The sequence below is a fragment of the Grammomys surdaster genome, unplaced genomic scaffold (genome assembly GCF_004785775.1).
Source record: "Grammomys surdaster isolate TR1022 unplaced genomic scaffold, NIH_TR_1.0 122450, whole genome shotgun sequence".
NCBI classification, from domain to species: Eukaryota; Metazoa; Chordata; class Mammalia; order Rodentia; family Muridae; genus Grammomys; species Grammomys surdaster.
In genome coordinates, this window is record NW_021617944.1 from 11,898 (window position 1) to 28,899 (window position 17,002).

The following is a 17,002-nucleotide window of genomic DNA, read 5'->3' on the forward strand; positions in this document are numbered from 1 at the left end:
TATAGCAGAGTCCTGATGGTTTCTGAATCTTAGAAGTAGTAGCTGAGGCTCTTGCCAGAATGTCGTATTTTTGTTTTGGGGCTTTCTTATCTCTCTCATGGTACACCTTGAAGACCAGTGCCAAGACTTCCGCCTGTGGAGTTAGAGGCCCCCTCTCCAATCACCTAAGTTTAGCTTTTATGTCAAGGTAGCTCTGGGGAAAAAAGTAGGTCATCAGAAGTTGCATACCTTCTGGGTTTTCAGGGTCCAGATTAGTGCATTGCAATAAAGCATTTTGTGGGGCAATCTAAAAATTGAGATGGGTTTTCCTGTTTGTCCTGTACAACCTCTTAGAGTTTTTCAAGACTTGCTGGCTTTAAGGATGCCTTTCTTAGGTCACCCAGAAGACAAGTTATAAATCTATCTCTGGCTAAAACACTACCTGTGGGAATTATAATTCCATTGAGGATCCTGGCAAGGCACTGCCACAGATCCAATTAGAAATGATCTATCTGTTTGATGAATTTCGATTGCATGTATTCTTGCCTCTTCCCAAACTCTCCTGCATTCATCAGGAAGTAAATTATTAGTAAGGATCATGTGTACATCATGGAAAGTCAAGCTGTGAGACTGAGTGATGTACTGGAACTCTTTAATAAAGGCGCAGGAGTTAGAGGTGTAGAAACCCAATCTGCTTTCTGTTTGAGAACGTTCACTCACTGAGAAAGGAACGTGTGCTCTGATAAGACCGTCCACCCCAGCAACATGCCTTGATGGGTACGAGCAAAGATAAATGAATGCTTGGATATAAGGGATCTTTTCCCATTTACCAGACCCCTGGAAGTGTGTATGAAGGTCCCTTAAAACAATTGGATCTAGTGTGCCATTAAATGGAGATTTGGAGCATTATCTAGCGGGTACAAAATCCAGACCTTATTGCAGAGGTGTACCAATTTTGATGCCCTCAAGTCGGGCGTTAAGTTCAGAGATTTGAAATTTTCCATGGACATCCCAGTGGGGTGCCTGGAGATATGTTAAAAGACAATTTAGTGCCTATTGGGTGATGGGGATGTTGCTCAACTATTTGCACCAGCATTCTGAGAAGAGTTCAGTAACAGGTCACAAGTGTATAGCCAACCTAGATATTCAGGTCATCACACGAATAACTAGAAGCTACAGTGATGTCCTGGAATTGCCAGAAAGCAGTCCACCTAGATCTAGGAATTCAGGACTGGCTGCAAGAGCCCAAGGTATTTATTGACCACTTTCGAGAAAAGAAATCACCCAAGGGTCTAAGTCCTCTCTTGTAGGTCAGCCAGGAGGCCAGTCATAAGGACTGGGGCATTGAAATGCTAACCCCTTAGCCCAAGAAAAGGCTGACCAGGCCCTATCTGGGCATTTAGGGTCACAAACACCGACTGGAGAAACACTTTACCAACCAATATGCCAGTGTGTGTTTGCAGGCATTTACAGTCTGGTAGCAGAAAATGTGCAACTGTATAGTTAGTGTGGACCTGTCCGTCTGCATTACCCATGTGGTAGAGGCTAGCTCCACCTGGTGGTGGACCGCAGCAGCACTTCTCAGATGGAAGAAGTCTGTGAGTCTCACAGTGGCAGGAGGCAGTGGACTACCACAGCAGATGAAATCCAAGCGGTGTGGCGATGGTGGCAGCGGTGGTAGCAGCAGATGCAGTACGCGTGGTGCAGCAGTGGCAGCAGGCAGCTTCAGAGTCACACCAGGAGGCGACGGCCGCCTGAAATCCGCAGCTCTCCTGGGTAGGGATTCCGGAGTCTTCGGCACCAGTGTTATGTTGGAAGCAATGCTGGCATCTTGAGAGACCACACCAGGCCAAAACAGTCCCATGTAAGGTTTAGGAGAAAAGGGCAAAGGTGGCGTTGAAGAGGTGGGGAGGGAAAGAGAGAGAGACGTCAGAGGGGGTCTCCCTTTTAATTTGGATAGGGACATAGCCGCTCAGAGGAAAAGGTGGGAGGTCAGCCAAGTGGATTCTGGAAATGGGTGGCCATTGCCTTGGCAACAGATTTGCGGGTTCTTGTCGCCTGGGTGTGATGTCAATGGGCTCAGAGTCAATCCTGATACCAACACACAGAACATGTTTACTGGATATCAACCAGCCCAAACTGGGGAGAAGGATGAATCCTGTGCTCCTGCTAGTGAACCACTGCACAGAGCTGTTGGGCTCTGGAGTAACTGACAATGTGTAGATGCCATGGTCACTGGGCCGGGGCTGTCCAGCAGGAACCGAGAAGCTAAAGCGCTGTAGGAGGCAGGTGAAGAAGAGGAAGAGCTCCATGCGGGCCAGGGGCTCCCCCAGGCATGCTCGGCCGCCTGTGGGTGGGAGAGAGGCTAAGACAGTCTGGGCTGATTGGGGCTTCACCCTCCAAGGAATCCTGGGACAGACAGGCAGCCAGGACTCCCAGAGGCACCTGCTGAGGATGGCATGAAGGCCTCATGCTTCACAAAGTGGTCCTGGGCATCTGGGGAGTGTTCAGGATGGAAGTGGAGGGGCTTCTCCCAGACAGTCTAATCCTTTAGCACAGAGGACAGGTTGGGGATGAGGGTCGTCCCCTGGCAGGAGGCACATGGGGTGAACACGGACTGAGGTGAGGCTGCCTAGACTCTTGTCACCAAGTTGACAGGCCCAGCCTCTGCCACACACACTGGAAGCTTTCATATAAGCTTAGCCCTAGAATCTTCTCAGCTTTCATTAATACTGTGACAGGGATATGTGACAAATGACAGATGTACACAAACTGTCACCTGTATTTGTAAGTAGTGGCTGTTATAAGCACTCCTGCCATATTTTACCTTGCTTGCCTTTCTAGCTGGGGATTCTAGAGTACAGTTCTTGCTCTTGTTCCCATTCCCATATTACCAGGGGAAGTTGGCTCTGTGGACATGAGAATTGGGTTGCCTAAATTCTAGTCCTTCTTAACTGGACAGCTCAAGCCACTGGCTAGCTGGCAACACTGAATAGAAGTTGGAGGGACCCAGGCCTACCTTAGGGATAAGGAAGCCCTGCACCTCAATGTCACAAGAAGTCCTGTGTGGCAAAGTCACTGGAACAATGTCTGCAAATCACTGCATCTCATGGATGACAGAATTTGTGTAGGGTATGCCGGCCTGGTCTTCCATCTCTGGAAACCACACCTGCCCTTTGACCTCATCAATTTCCTGTTGTACTCGACCTGGAAGGACAACATCCCTTCAGTTAATGAACACTAGAGAAGTGATCTTTGTCCCTCCACTACCTCTATGGTAATGGCTGGACTCATGGGAAAAAGACAGCCATCGACCTTGCTGGAGTAAAACCAGTACTGGGAACCACAAGTGTCTATGTAAGCTTAGGAAGTTTGCCTCTACCCTCCTTTTTCTTTTCCAACCCAGTCAGACTCACACTGCACATCTGGATGCAGGATCATGAGCAGCAGGGCCCAGGTCAGAGTGATTGAAGTGGTCACCATTCCAGCACCAAACAGGTCAAGGACAATCAGACGTAGATATGCTTCATTGAAGCTACTCTCAGGGTTCCCCTTGGCCTAGGACACAGCGAGACAGCAGACTCAGTGTAGAGACTTGAATGCCCCATAATACCCTCCAGATGAATTCAGGTGGTTACACTTCAGTGTCACTGGTTATTCACAATGCGAAGGACACCAGATCCCACAGTCTCTCACCTTCTCCATCTCAGCCAGAAAGGCATCAGTCAGGTCTCGAGGTGGCTGCTCAGGGTCCCAGGTTCTCTTGTGCTCAGTCACCATCTTATCCACCATGGTGACAACTGTCTTTTGGCCAGGGAAGACTTTGTCAGCCAACCCTGGGATGTGCAGGAGAATTGGGAATGTCTTCAGAACTTGTAACAACCATAGAATGTTCTGGGACTTCCTGCTGCTCTAATTTAATGAATTGAGTCAATAAGAATAATCATTATTTCAATGTTTGTTCCTGTATGCATGATGTGAGAAGTACTACTGCCACAACAAAGATGCTGAGGTCCAGGAGTCAGTTGTCACCTTACTGCATGGGTTGAGAAATGAAACTCAAGTGCCAAGCTTGCCTGTCAAAAGCTCCTTACCCTCTGACCATCTCTCTGGCTCCTGGGTAGATGGACTTAGTGTTGATCTCAGCCAGTCTTAGTTTCCAGCCTCTTCTATGGTGGACACAGGCCCTATGTGTTCCTACCCATCCCCTGACTCCTCCTTAGTTCTAGCCTTCAGGCTCTAGCAGCACTGTGGTTGACAAGAAAATATTTTCCGGGGATATCTCACAGGTGTTGATGGCTTCCATGTGTGCAGTGTGCCAGGCTCTCAGCTTCTAGAAGCCATGACCTTGATCCACTTCCCCCTCCCACTGCTGCAGGCTTGTCAAGCTCCAGGCTTCTATCACTGTGGATGAAACTTCTAGAGCTCTCCTTTGCAAACCCCCTGTCTATAGCCTCCTCTGGGAAGATGAACAGCAAAGAAGTCACTCTGCAGGCTGCCTGTGAGCCTCCTACCTCGGGGATCAAGCCAGTATTCTCCCCCATGTTTTCTTTCATAACTTTTAGCATCTTGATCAAGTCTGGGTCTCCATACTCGAAACGACGGCATAAAAGACAGCAGCAATCACATTGCACACGGCTGTGTTCAGGAGAGCGTGAGGATTGAAGGGGCTCCCTGGGAGTGGAGATATGAAAGTAAAAGTCAGGGTATTGTTCCTATCTCCTGGTCCCCACTTGCAGTCCACATCCATCCCTCACCAGTCTGGGTGGTGAAGGCATCACACAGGTGACCAGCCTCCTCCGTCACCCACTCCTCCAGAGATTTCTTTCCCAGGCCGAAGTTGCGTAGGGTGGACACAGAGAATCGCCTCTGCTCTCTCCACTCAGTCCCATAAGGTGCAAGGATCACACCTGCAGACACATCTGTGTGTAAGCAAGGACACCTGAATTGCTGCCCTCTCCCTCTTCGTTTCTCTTCTCTGGGATCTGTGTTCTCCCATATCCTCACCCTTCTTCCCAGTCACAGCTCTATACCACGGTCCAGGATGCTCAGGAGGCTCCACAAGGGATTTCAGGGAATTTTATTGGATTGTTTAACTCCATTACCACCTGGGTCATGTCCTGACCTTCCTCTGCTCCCTGTCCCCCATGTCTGGCTCTGATCCCATCTCTGCCCCAACACAGCATTTTGCCTTTTGCTCTGTGCCTATAGCCTAGGTGTGGAAAGATGGCATTTCAGGGCGGCCAGCAGTGTCCTCTCCACAGGTCACCAGCACTTCCCACACAGCCTTCAGTCCATCGATCACGGCCAAGGGCTTCCAGACCATCTGCAGGCTGAACACGTCACCATAACGATTACAAAGCTGAAGTAGAGGGACAGAGAACATAGGAAGTGGAGGTCCCCACAGGTCATGCAGCCAGGCTCACTGAGCAAACATGGGCAAGGTGTTGAGTGTGCACATGTGCATTCCAGTGTGTAGTGTGTATGTGTGTGTGAATATGTTTGTGTGCATGCACATTCATGTGTGTGTGTGACCCTTGGTCCTCATATATCCTAAGAAATTCTGTTCACTGAGCTCCACCCCCAGCGTGAGGATTCCTACCACTGTGGCTTCTTATCTTTAAGTTCAGCAAAGGAATCACAGTAGATGTGGCAGCCCAGATGTGACCTAGATAGAGCCAGAAAAGGGTCTTGGGGCACTTAGCATTTCATCACACAGGAAGGAACTCTGGTTCCTTGAGATGGGCAGTGAGTCCAAAGAGCACACAGCAGCAAGAGATTCAAGCAGCCACAGCCTCTCTCTCCACTCGGTGTCCTGACATGGTACAGGAGAACTCTCACCATTCTAAGACCTCATCTTTGACAGGATCATAAGGGACTTGAGACCTCTATGGCTGCAGCCCTGTCCAATCAGACTGAACCCTACTGTCACATCCTGCTTCACCTCCCGGACTATGACCCCCAAAACTTTTGTCCTATAAAGTCCCAGTCGCTACCACCAAAAAATTAAGCCTGTCTCCTCTTGGGGGCTCAGATGCCTGTCTGACCTGTGGCTCATCCCCCATTTTGTGCTGCTACACACACAATAATATCAGTTACCATTTAGCACTAAGTCACTCACCTTGTACAAGCTGTACAGCATGTTATCTAGGTCCGACTGGAGCAGGTTACCTGGCACAGGCCATGGCACAGGGCCCTGTGAGTAGCAAGAAGTACAGTGCTGACACCAGTGCATCAGGTCCTCCAGTAATATGAAGATGATTGTGAATATGGCCACAGGACAGTTCTAGTCAGCAGTTCCATGGCTGCCCTGCTGCTGCCTAGGCTACACAGAGACCAATGAACAACATTCAATACAGCACCTAGGATCAGAAAGCCCCAAGCTTGGTTCCTGCCACCTTATATAGGAGTGCCAGGGTTGCCCTTTGCCTTCTGTGTCCAGACTCTATCCTGTGTGGAGACATAAGGACATTGCCTCAGTGATGTATGAGACCTCCCACACCATAAGGGAGCACTTTGTTGGCAGGACATGAAGGGTGACTGGCATCCAGTCAGTGGCTTCTGTGGGTGTGTGAACAGTGGAAGTCTGTCTCCTGCAGTTGATGGAAAGAGACTGGGTACCCTATGGGTGAGGGAAGGGCAGTGGGGGAGGGCAACTGGAATCTCTGTGGGTGAGTGAGGGCCAGTGGGGAAGTACAGCTGGACCATGTGCCGTCTTCAGTACAGGGCTGTGGTCATCCAGTTGATCAGGCAGCAAGACGTAAACACGAGAGTTCTCAGTCCCAGTCTGAAGGAGCTGAGAAATGGTCTGAGAATCTTGTGGGAAAGGCACTAAGTTGGTTCAGGGACTTGTCACCTGCTGGCCTCTGTCTCTGATTCACCCTTTGTTTCTTGGCGGTTCAATCTCTCCTGGCAACAGTCTTCCACATGGACATAGGTAAGGCAGAAATCTCCTCAGGCCAGAGGCCTGTGGTCAGGCTGGGTTGACTTGAAGGAAACAGAACAATGACTTCTGAGTCTTCCTACAAGTGGTCTCTGTGTGCTGGGCACTGCTGGGCACACTGCACATGCCAGCTCACCATTCACTAGGGTCAGCAGAGGCTCAGCCCCTGTCCTTGCTGGATCCAGACCTCTGAAGACCAGATACTCAGAAGTCCCAGTGGAATCCAGGCAGGCTCTCTCTGCTGCACATCAGTGTGGCAGAAGGGAGGCAGGTGCTGAACAGAGACCACACCATGCAGCCCCACAGCAAGGACTACACACTGGACTCCTCCTCTCTGCTGTTCATGCCACCCCTATACTCACCACCTCTGTGTCACTGGAGCACGTGGGTGACAGCATGCTTATGGTTGGCCTGAAGCCTCTAAGCCTGCTCCCTCTTCCTGCCCATGCTTCTTGGCCCTGCCCAACCCAGTTCCATAGAATGGCACCATAGGGTGGGATAGAGACAAGAAACTTTCCTGAGTCCCAACTTGGCCTGAAAGTAGACCTGCATAGGAGGCAGGACACCAGCATGGATCAAGGTCAGAAAGGGGATTAGAGAGACAACTTGCTAAGGTCACTGGCAGACTCAGACTGCTGGGTTCCTCTTGGTTTGCTCCAGGACCCTTCCAGGGTACGCTCTGGTATGTGATGATTAAACCTGCTTGTCAGAGCTGGGACAACACACTCGGCCTCTCATCTCTACCTGTCTGTGTCACACATCATATTATCAAAAAGAATCAGCAGTGCTTACTGGTGCTGGCCCCAGTCAGGGATGGTCTGATTGAGGCTGGATTTTCTTGCATCAGGTAAGTTAGGCCTTGTAAAGTAAGTGCACAGACAGATGAGGGATGTCACACACTGTGTGCTGTAATGGGTTTCCTCTCTGTCTTCAGCTCTTGGGAGAGGACCTGGATGCTCTGCAAATCCTCTGCCTGCTGGCACTGCTCACTTCCCTTCATCCTCAATCCATGTCCTCCTAGCCATGGGGACAGCTGTCAGGATCGTGTGACTTTAGGTATACTGGGGTCTGCATATTCATGTCAGCAGCACTGGTGTGCCATCTCTACAGCAGGAAGCTGAGTCCTGGGCATCACAGGGCAGATGTTTTCCCAGGTTTGCCATTCTCAGAATTGATTACAGATAATCGATGGCTGTTCTTTGGACTCCCTGGAAGAGGACAAATAGAAACTTGGCACGCACCTCTAGGACATTGTCCTGTGCACTGTTTATTTCCCTTTCTCACCAAGCATATACAAACCATAACAACATTTAAGCAAGTCAAGAGGTTGTGCCTCTATCCTTGCCCACATCTGGATCCTGTCCACACCACTTACCAGGCCAGTTGGTGAAGTTGGCAAGGGACAGGATGACAGTGGAGTAACTCATCAGTCCCCCACTGCTCCAGTGATTTCTTGGATAGTCATGAGTTGACAACATCACCACTGCTCATGCCTTTCAATCCCATAATGGGAAGACAACACATGCACACTCGGACACTGGAGCAAACCAAGGATAGCCAGCTGTTCTTTACTGTTACCCACATTCCTTATTTCCTGTGGATTCCTCTGTGTCCAGTGCCCCACAACATCTCCAAAATGCTGCTGCCACAAACCAGCACATGTCCATCATGTTTATACTGGCTGGTTTTGTGTCAACTTAAAACAATCTGGAGTTATCACAGAGAAAGGCGCTCCAGTTGAGGAAATGCCTCCATGAGATTCAGCTGTAAGGCATTTTCTCAATTAGTGATCAAGGGGGGAGGGCCCCTTGTGGGGGGTAGCATCCCTGGGCTGGTAGTCTTGGGTTCTAAACAAGCAAGCTAGTAAGTAACATCCCTCCATGGCCTCTGCATCAGCTCCTGCTTCCTGACCTGCTTGAGCTCCTGTCCTGATTTCCTTTGGTGATGAACAGCAATGTGGAAGTGTAAGCTGAATAAACCCTTTCCTCCCCAACTTGCTTCTTGGTCATGATGTTTGTGCAGGAATGGAAACCCTGACTAAGACAAATTGGTACCAGCAGAGTGGGGTATTCCTGTCACAACCTGATCATGTTTTGGGGAGGACTGTGGAAGGACTTTGGAACTTTGATCTAGAAGACCCATTGGTTATTAAGAGCTCTGCCGGATGTTCTGTTGGAGCTTGGAAGATAATGTTGAAAACAGTACAGAAGATGGAGGCCTGGCTTGTGAAATTTCAGAGGGAAGATTAAAGACTCTTAGCAGGACTGTTGCTGTTTTGATTGTGAAGATTCTGTGGTTTTGGTTATCTGGAGCTGAAGCATCAGCTGTGGTTAACAAGATACCAGAACTACTAAAGTGAAACCTTTGCAGTACTGGGACTATTGATGCTGGTTAGCTGGAGCTGAGAAATTAGTGGTGATTAAGAAGAGACCAGCATCATTAAAGTGATATCTTCTGGGAAGTGTTTTCTGAGAGCCCAAAGAGGCTGTGTTCCACAGATAGCTTAGGTTGTACCTCCTGCAGCATCTGTCCCTGGTAATAAGTAAGAGTCATCCAGGTGGTTCTGGTTTTGAAGGCATGAAGGGGTCATGAAGGGCAGCTGAGGCTCTGCACTGTGAGAGGCCATGGAAGGCCATTGGTGAGGTGCAGCCTCAGTTACAATTGATGGCCCAGGACTGAAGGGGTCACGCAAAGGAGTTGACGCTTAGTACCATGGAGAGAGCCTATGAGAGGCTATTGGTGAAGCTGAATTGCAGCAGAAGACAGCAGTGTTTTAGAGATGCCAGTACCATGAGATGACCACCAAGAACAGCAGCCGCAGTGGGGTACAGGCAGCTGGAGCCTAGAAGACAACGTGTGTGCTGCTAAGGGCAGGGCTGGAGAAGTGACCCAAGCCCTTGGAGGAGCCCAGAAGATCATGAGTGGATCCCTGACATTGGATGGTTGGAGTTTGATTTTGCTTTTGATTGTCACTGTGTCCTGATATTTTTTCCCTCTTGAAGGAAGAAAGTATTTTAGAGGAGCCCACAGTTAAGAGACATTAATTGTAAAAGGACTTTGAATTTTAAAAAAACATTGGATATTTTAAAGGGATTGAAAATATAATATGTAAGAATTTCTGAAGACTATGGGACTTTTAAAGTTAGATCTTGGGGATGAGAAAGAAAGTAAGGGTCAAGGCTTAATAGTGATGGGCTTGTGTGTCAAGTTGACAAGGGGTCAATTGTACTGGATGGCTTTGTGTCAACTTGACACAAGCTGGAGTTATCACAGAGAAAGGAGTTTCAGTTGAGAAAATGCCTTTATGAGATCCAGTTGTAAGGCATTTTTCTCAATTAGTGATCAATGAGGGAGTGCCCCTCATCGGTGGTACCAACCCTGGGCTGGTAATCTTGAGTTCTGTAAGAAAGCAAGCTGAGCAAGCCAGGAGAAGCAAGCCAGTAAGTCACATCCCTCCATGGCCTCTGCATCAGCTCCTGCTTCCTGATCTCCTTGAGTTCCACTCCTGGCTTCCTCTAGAGATGAGCAGTGATGTGGCAGTGTAAGCTGAATAAACCCTTTCCTCCCCAATTTGCTTCTTGGTCATGATGTTGTGCAGGAATAGAAACCCTGACTGAGACAGTGTTCTACCATGAAATCAATACTTTCACTTGATGACCTGATCATAAAACACAAGCACCGGGCACTGACTTGTTGTTTCCTACGTCCCACACCCACCTCTGACCAACTCTGCCCACATGACCTCTTGACTTCAGAGATGTGCACTAAGCCTAGGTGGTCAACTATGGTGCTGACAGATGGTTTGCACCAGTGTCTTATGCAGAAACCTCTGTCCATTGTTCAGAACCTCCTCCTTAAAGGCTACCTGTAAGGGGGACACATATCTGCAGTGTTGTAGCAAACAAGGCCATGGGTCAGAACACCTACAAAGGAGAGGCAATCAGACTTGAAGAACCAGGCTGGGCACACAAGACTCTATGACTTGTCTCAGAACCCAAGGCTCCTTTTCTTGTGTGTTTGGCACTTATTGTATCCAGGCCCTCACGTGTGTTGGGCAAATGTTCTGCCACTGTTCTACATTCACGTCCTAAGATCTAGACCTTGTGGCTAGTAATGTCACATCTTCTAGGTCATCTCAGATGTGACCACCTGGCTGTGACCTTAGCAGAGACTGGAAACTGCCATTGGGCTTCTTAGCCTCCTACAATGTATAAATAAAGTCAGGGGTCTTGAGGCAGACAGTGAAGTCCAAGACCACACAGTACCTTTCTCCCTTCGATTTCTTGACTAAAATGCTGCATTAGACCCTGATCACTCTTCCTTACCCTCAAGACCTCATCCATTAGAGGAAGCAGAAGAGACTTGAGTCTCTGTGTCTTCTGCCCTGTGTAAACATAGGCCAAGTCAGCTCTCAGGTCCTGCCCCACTTCCTGGTCTTTCTGTGCACACTTTGCACTGAGAAAGAGCAATGTGTCCTCAGACCCTGCAGTGCCTGTCACCAGGAAACTGCTAAAGCTGCTACTTGCATGCACAGCTCCCTGTGTGTCCTGTGACTTCAGCGCCATTGTGTGTTTCTACAGGTGCTGTGTTCTCTTTTGCCCTTCATTCCCACCTCTCTCTGTGTGTACAAGCCATATGGCATGCTCACTGAAGTCACACACTGCATGTTGTCATGCATGTGGTAGCATGGGGCCTGGAAGTAGCTGGAATTCTAGAACTTGGATCAGTGCATCAGGTCAACCAGAAGAAGGAAGGGGCCATGAATATGACCACAGTTCATCTCCAGGCAGCTACGTAGTAGGCACATCACTGCTCATACGTCTTTCTGGAAGCATCTTACATCAACCACCCACAGCCAGCTAAGATCAGGATGGAGGCCTCTTACTGCAACCCGGCATCTGATCACCAATAAAGGAGACAAGGCTGGCTTTGTCCTCTGCCCTGAGTTGAGCTCTTGTGTTTTCTCTCAGTCTGGGTGCTGGGAGAGACCAGAGTCCTCTAGAAAGGTTTGCTTCCTAGTTTCTCTCCTCTTCTTCCTCCATTACTCGCCTGATGCTGATTCCTGGAGGGCACCAAATATAGAGCTGAATCCACAGGAAGTATGTAAACGGGTCATTTAAAGATGACACTGTGAGCATAGGGCATAAGTGTCCAGTGAACCCCCTGCTCCAAGGGACATGATCATGAGCCACTCATCTGACAGACCACAAGCAGAGCTTTAAGGAGCTAAAGGACATTACCTCAGATGAGAGTAAGACTTTCCAGCACATCAGAAAGAAGGAAAAAGAGGACTGCAGAGATGATTCATCAGTGAAGGACACTGGCTCTTCTTCGAGTGGACCCAGACTTGACTCCCAGCACCCACAAAATGATTTACAACTAACTGCAGCTCAAGTCCCTGGGGATCTTATACTCTATTCTGTCTTCTGTGCACACTGCATACATACAGACAAATGTACATGGATATACAATAACTATAAAGGGGAGTGGTGGGACCAAGAGGAGTGTGTTGTGAAAAGATGTAACTATTTCTGTAGGTACAAGGAGGGACTCTGTGAAGTATACTTTCTGCAGCATGGTGAGTGTTTGGTCCTATACATTCTACAAACCAGTGTGTGACCAGTGCTGAGCTGTGGGAGGAGCATCCTTAGTGTTCCTATTTAAATAGAGCCCATTGGAGAACATTTTCTTTTTCACAAAAGCAGAATCAATATCAGTGTCTGCACACAACTGTGCTTCAAGGCAGGCCATATAGGTCAGGGTCTTGGGATGCTGTAGGCTGGCCTCAGATTATATGGAGTCTAAAATGAGCCCTGTGGAGTGTCACATGCCTCTAGAACTGTCCTCTCTGGCCCCAGCAAACCCACACACTGTCAAGACTCCAAAATATGTGAACTTTCCTAGTGAGTAGCATCAACTACATTTGTCACACATGGTTGCGAGGAGGACTCGTCTCCATCTAGATAGTATTGCCAGAAGAACACTGGGATCCTGCCCATCTTCCTGGAGCTTGACCTGTCCCCATTTGCTTTAGTAGATTTCCTCCATATCCTTTGACTGCAGCAAGCCCAAGTGTGAAGACATCAGCTTTTATAGTTGTGAGAGCAGACTTAACCACCATCTGCAGCTCTTCAGGCTCTTGGGGATCTATGTCAACATTGTCACCAGAACAAGAATTGTGCTGATTTCCAGCACAAGCCACTCACCCTTTCCTCACTGGAACCTTTGAATGTGACTTCAGTTTGCAGTGTATGATGAACCCAGCAGCCATTGGTCGGTCTTTTTGTGTGATATAGTGTCAAGCCCGGAACATCGGTACAACTACCTCTCCTACATTTTCTGCATGCTGCTCCCTCTCCTCCCTTTCATTCCCTCCTCTTTCCTCCCTTTTACCCTCCCTGCTGATTACCCACCCTCCCTCTTCTGAGAAAGTTGTAAGTAGTAGCCCAGGCTATGTAGCCCAAGTGGGCCTTGAACTTGCCATCTTCTTACCTCATCCTCCCATGTGCTTTGCTGAAGGCCACTGCTCTTGGAGTAATAAACTCTATTCTCAACACATTAAAGTTGTTCATAGGTTGGCCTGAGGCAGACAGAGGGGCAAGAAGGGTTGTAGACTGTTGTCTTGGGACACAATCGAGAAAAGGGTGGGTGTTGGACCCAGAATCTGAGTTGCAGACACAGAACTTGTTTATTAGACATCAGTCAGCCCACACTGGTGAGAAGGATGGAGCCACTACCCATGCTAGCGAGCCACTGCACAGAGCTGGTAGGGCTCTGGAATAACTGGAAATATGTAGATGCTACGATCGCTGGGCCGGGGCTGTCCTGCAGGCACCGAGAAGCTAAAGCGCTGCAGGAGGCAGGTGAAGAAGAGGAAGAGCTCCATGCGGGCCAGGGGCTCCCCCAGGCATGCTCGGCGGCCTGTGGGTGGGAGAGGGCTCAGTCAATCTGGGACTTGATAGGGCCTCCACCCTCCAAGACACCCTGGGGACAGGCAGGCAGCCAACTCTCCCACCCCCAGAGGCACCTGCTGAGAATGGCATGAAGGCCTCATGCTTTACAAAGTTGCCCTGGGCATCCAGGAAGTGTTCAGGATGGAAGCGGAGGGGCTTCTCCCAGACAGTCTCATCCTTCAGCACGGAGGACAGGTTGAACATGAGAGTCGTCCCCTGGCAATAGGCATGTGGTATGACTATGGAGTAGGGTAAGGCTGCCTAAGCCCTGGTCACCAAGTTCACACATGGTCTCTACCTCACACATGGGATACTTTCATTCAACCTCAACCCTAGAGCCTCCCAGCAGCTTCTCTGCTACCATGCACGGCCCTGTGACAAAGTTCCTGTCTGCAGTGCTTCCTAAAACCCTGAAGCTAATTTCACTAGACGTCCTCTTCTCCAGGGAATCTTGGGCAATAGCTGCAGTGTACTCACACCCAGCTCGATCCTGTCCCCATGTGGAATTCCAGGGTGTGTTGGACTTGATCTTTATCACCCTTGTTTGCCTAGTGGCAATTTTGGGACCAGGGTGCCCATACCTACCTTGGGGATGAGGAAGCCTTGGAATTTAATATCACGGGATGTCATATGTACTACATTCGTTGGGACGATGTCTGCAAAGCGCTGCACCTCATGGATGACTGCATTGGTGTAAGGCATGCGGGCCTGGTCTGCCATCTCTGGATGACGCACTTGTCCTATGACCTCATCGATCTCCTGGTGGACACGGCCTGGATAGATAGGATTTCTTCCGTGAAAAAGCAGCCCATCCTTGAACTTGTACCGCTGGCTTAATAAGACAGATAAGGCTGCCATCGGACTTGTGGGAGCCTAGGTCTAGCTAATGCTGGAGCCACTAGCTTCTCAAATGGCTCTTTGTCCTCCCTCCCAGCTCCAAACAGGCTCACACTGCACATCCGGATGCAGGATCATGAGCAGCAGGGCCCAGGACAATGTGGTTGAGGTGGTTATTATCCCCGCCATGAACAGATCAATCACCACCATGCGCAGGTTCCTATCATTAAAGCTGCTCTCAGGATTCTCCTTGGCCTGGTCCAGGCAGAAAGAGTGGGCTCAGTAGGGAGGGAAAGTCCCACGTGCCCTCCCATTGTCCCCTGGGCAGCCAAGATACTGAGTTACGTGGTGATGCACAAGACCACATCCTTCTGGCCTCACAGCTCCCAGGTCCTCAGCCCACAGCCCGTGGCTACATCTCTTGGAGCTGCCAATCACCTTCTCTATCTCTGCTAGAAAGGCATCAGTCAGGTCTCGGGGTGGCTGGGCAGGATCCCAGGTTTTCTTGTGGTCAATTAACATCTTATCCACTAAGGCTATGAATGAACTCAGCTTGGGGAAGGCTTTGGCAGGGAGCCCAGGGATTTGAAGGAACATTGGAATTGCGTTCAGTATCTGGGAAAGAAACAAAACAGGTACCGTTGCTTTTATTTCTTATTAAGAATTCATTCTTTTATTTGTGTGTCGGTATGTGTACACAGGCATGTGCACACATGTGCATGCACTTGCATTACACTATCACATGTGTATAGTGCTCATGTTTGGCAGTCAGAGAACAACTTATTCAGTAAGTTCTATCCTTTATTGGGACTCAGGGATCCGGCTCAGGTCTCCAGGCTTGCTTGGTAAGCTTCTTTACCCTCTGACCATCTATCTCTTTTGCCCCTGGGTGCTATTTCTGCTCAGTGTTCACCTGGACCAGTCCCAGTTCTCAACCTCTTCCACAATGGACTCAGGATCTGTTTGTCCCCCATCCATCCCCAGCTTCTTCCTCAGTTCTAGCCTGCCTGCTCTCTTGTAGCTAAGAGTGAAGAAAACAAATATTCTACCCTTTAAATAGAACAGGCTTGTGTGGTTTCCCCGGAGACAGAGGGCAGAGGCTCATCCCCTTTCTAGAGCCTTGGTGTGCTCCTCCCCTCCACTTATCTGAGGTTTGTCAATGTCCAAGCCTTTCTCCCTTCACTCGACTCTCACACCACGCCCTGACCCAACCACCCTGAATTCATACTTCCTCTCATAGGATTTATAGCATAGAAGCGGCATGCCCACTGCTCTGAGCCACATACCTCTGCAAGGAAGCCAGTGTCCTCTCCAAAGCTTTCTTTCAAAGTTTTGAGCATCCTGTTGAAGAATGGGTCTGCATACTCAAATCGACGAGCATAAATAAGGGAGGCAATGACGTTGCTCACAGCTTTATTCAGGTGGGGGCTGGGATCCAAGGGATGTTCTAGGAACAGAGAGACAAGCAAGTCGTGATATTGCTCATCGGTCCCTGGCCACTCCCTCCATCTCAAACATCACTCACCGGCCTCCTTGCTGAAGACGTCACAGAGGTGGCCAGCCTCCTCCGTCACCCACTGCTCCAGAGATTTTTTGCCCAGGCCGAAGTCACGCAGGGTGGACACAGAGAATCGCCGCTGCTCTCGCCACTCGGGTCCATAAGGTGCAAGGATCACACCTGCAGGTACATCTGTGTGTAACCTAGGGCTGCTAGCTATGTTGTCTCCTCTGTTCCCAACATTCTCCTGTGGTCAGCATTAGCAGTCAGTGACCAACACTTTTCTAACACGCATTGGCACCTTCCATTCTACAGACTCCACCCTCCATCCCAGTGTCTTCCCCTTGTATTGTCTGACCACATCATCTCCATTAGGCCTGTCCATCTTCTGCTCACCCCTCTCAAGCCCCACACCCCCTGCCTTGTCCACACTATAAAGCTTTGCCTTTTGATTTGTGCCCATAGCCCAGGTGATTATAGATGGGCAGTACGGGGCGGTCAGAAGTGTCCTCTCCATAGGTCACCAGCAGTTCCCGCACCGCCTTCAGTCCGTTGATGACAACCACGGGCTTCCAGGCCATCTGCAGGCTGAACACATCACCATAGCGGTTTCGAAGCTGAAACAGCAGGACAGAGCACTTAGGAAGTAAAGGTCCCCAGCAGAGTGGAAGATCAATGCTCCTCACACAAGTCTCTGTCTCTGTAGCCCCCTCTGTGCGTGTGCATGCGTGTGTGCGTGTGTGGCTGTGTGTGTGTGTGTGTGTGTGTGTGTGTGTGTGTGTGTGTGTGTGT

General features: G+C 49.5%; 1 protein-coding gene and 1 pseudogene across 1 annotated transcript in view; both read right to left on the reverse strand.

Moving 5' to 3' along the window:
* Positions 1-614: 614 nt before the first annotated feature.
* LOC114636137 lies at positions 615-6,282 on the reverse strand (annotated as a pseudogene).
* A 7,305-nt stretch (positions 6,283-13,587) lies between these two features.
* The window catches only part of LOC114636139 (cytochrome P450 2D26-like), a 4,152-nt gene continuing 737 nt past the window's right edge, over positions 13,588-17,002 (reverse strand). Inside the window, exons 2-9 of the mRNA XM_028784402.1 lie at positions 16,656-16,827; positions 16,238-16,390; positions 15,999-16,159; positions 15,151-15,327; positions 14,826-14,967; positions 14,461-14,648; positions 13,950-14,091; positions 13,588-13,843 (exon numbers count right to left, since the gene is read on the reverse strand). Of these exons, the coding sequence (XP_028640235.1) occupies positions 13,665-13,843; positions 13,950-14,091; positions 14,461-14,648; positions 14,826-14,967; positions 15,151-15,327; positions 15,999-16,159; positions 16,238-16,390; positions 16,656-16,827 (1,314 nt within the window). The 3' untranslated portion in view covers positions 13,588-13,664. The remainder of the gene's footprint in view (positions 13,844-13,949; positions 14,092-14,460; positions 14,649-14,825; positions 14,968-15,150; positions 15,328-15,998; positions 16,160-16,237; positions 16,391-16,655; positions 16,828-17,002) is intronic.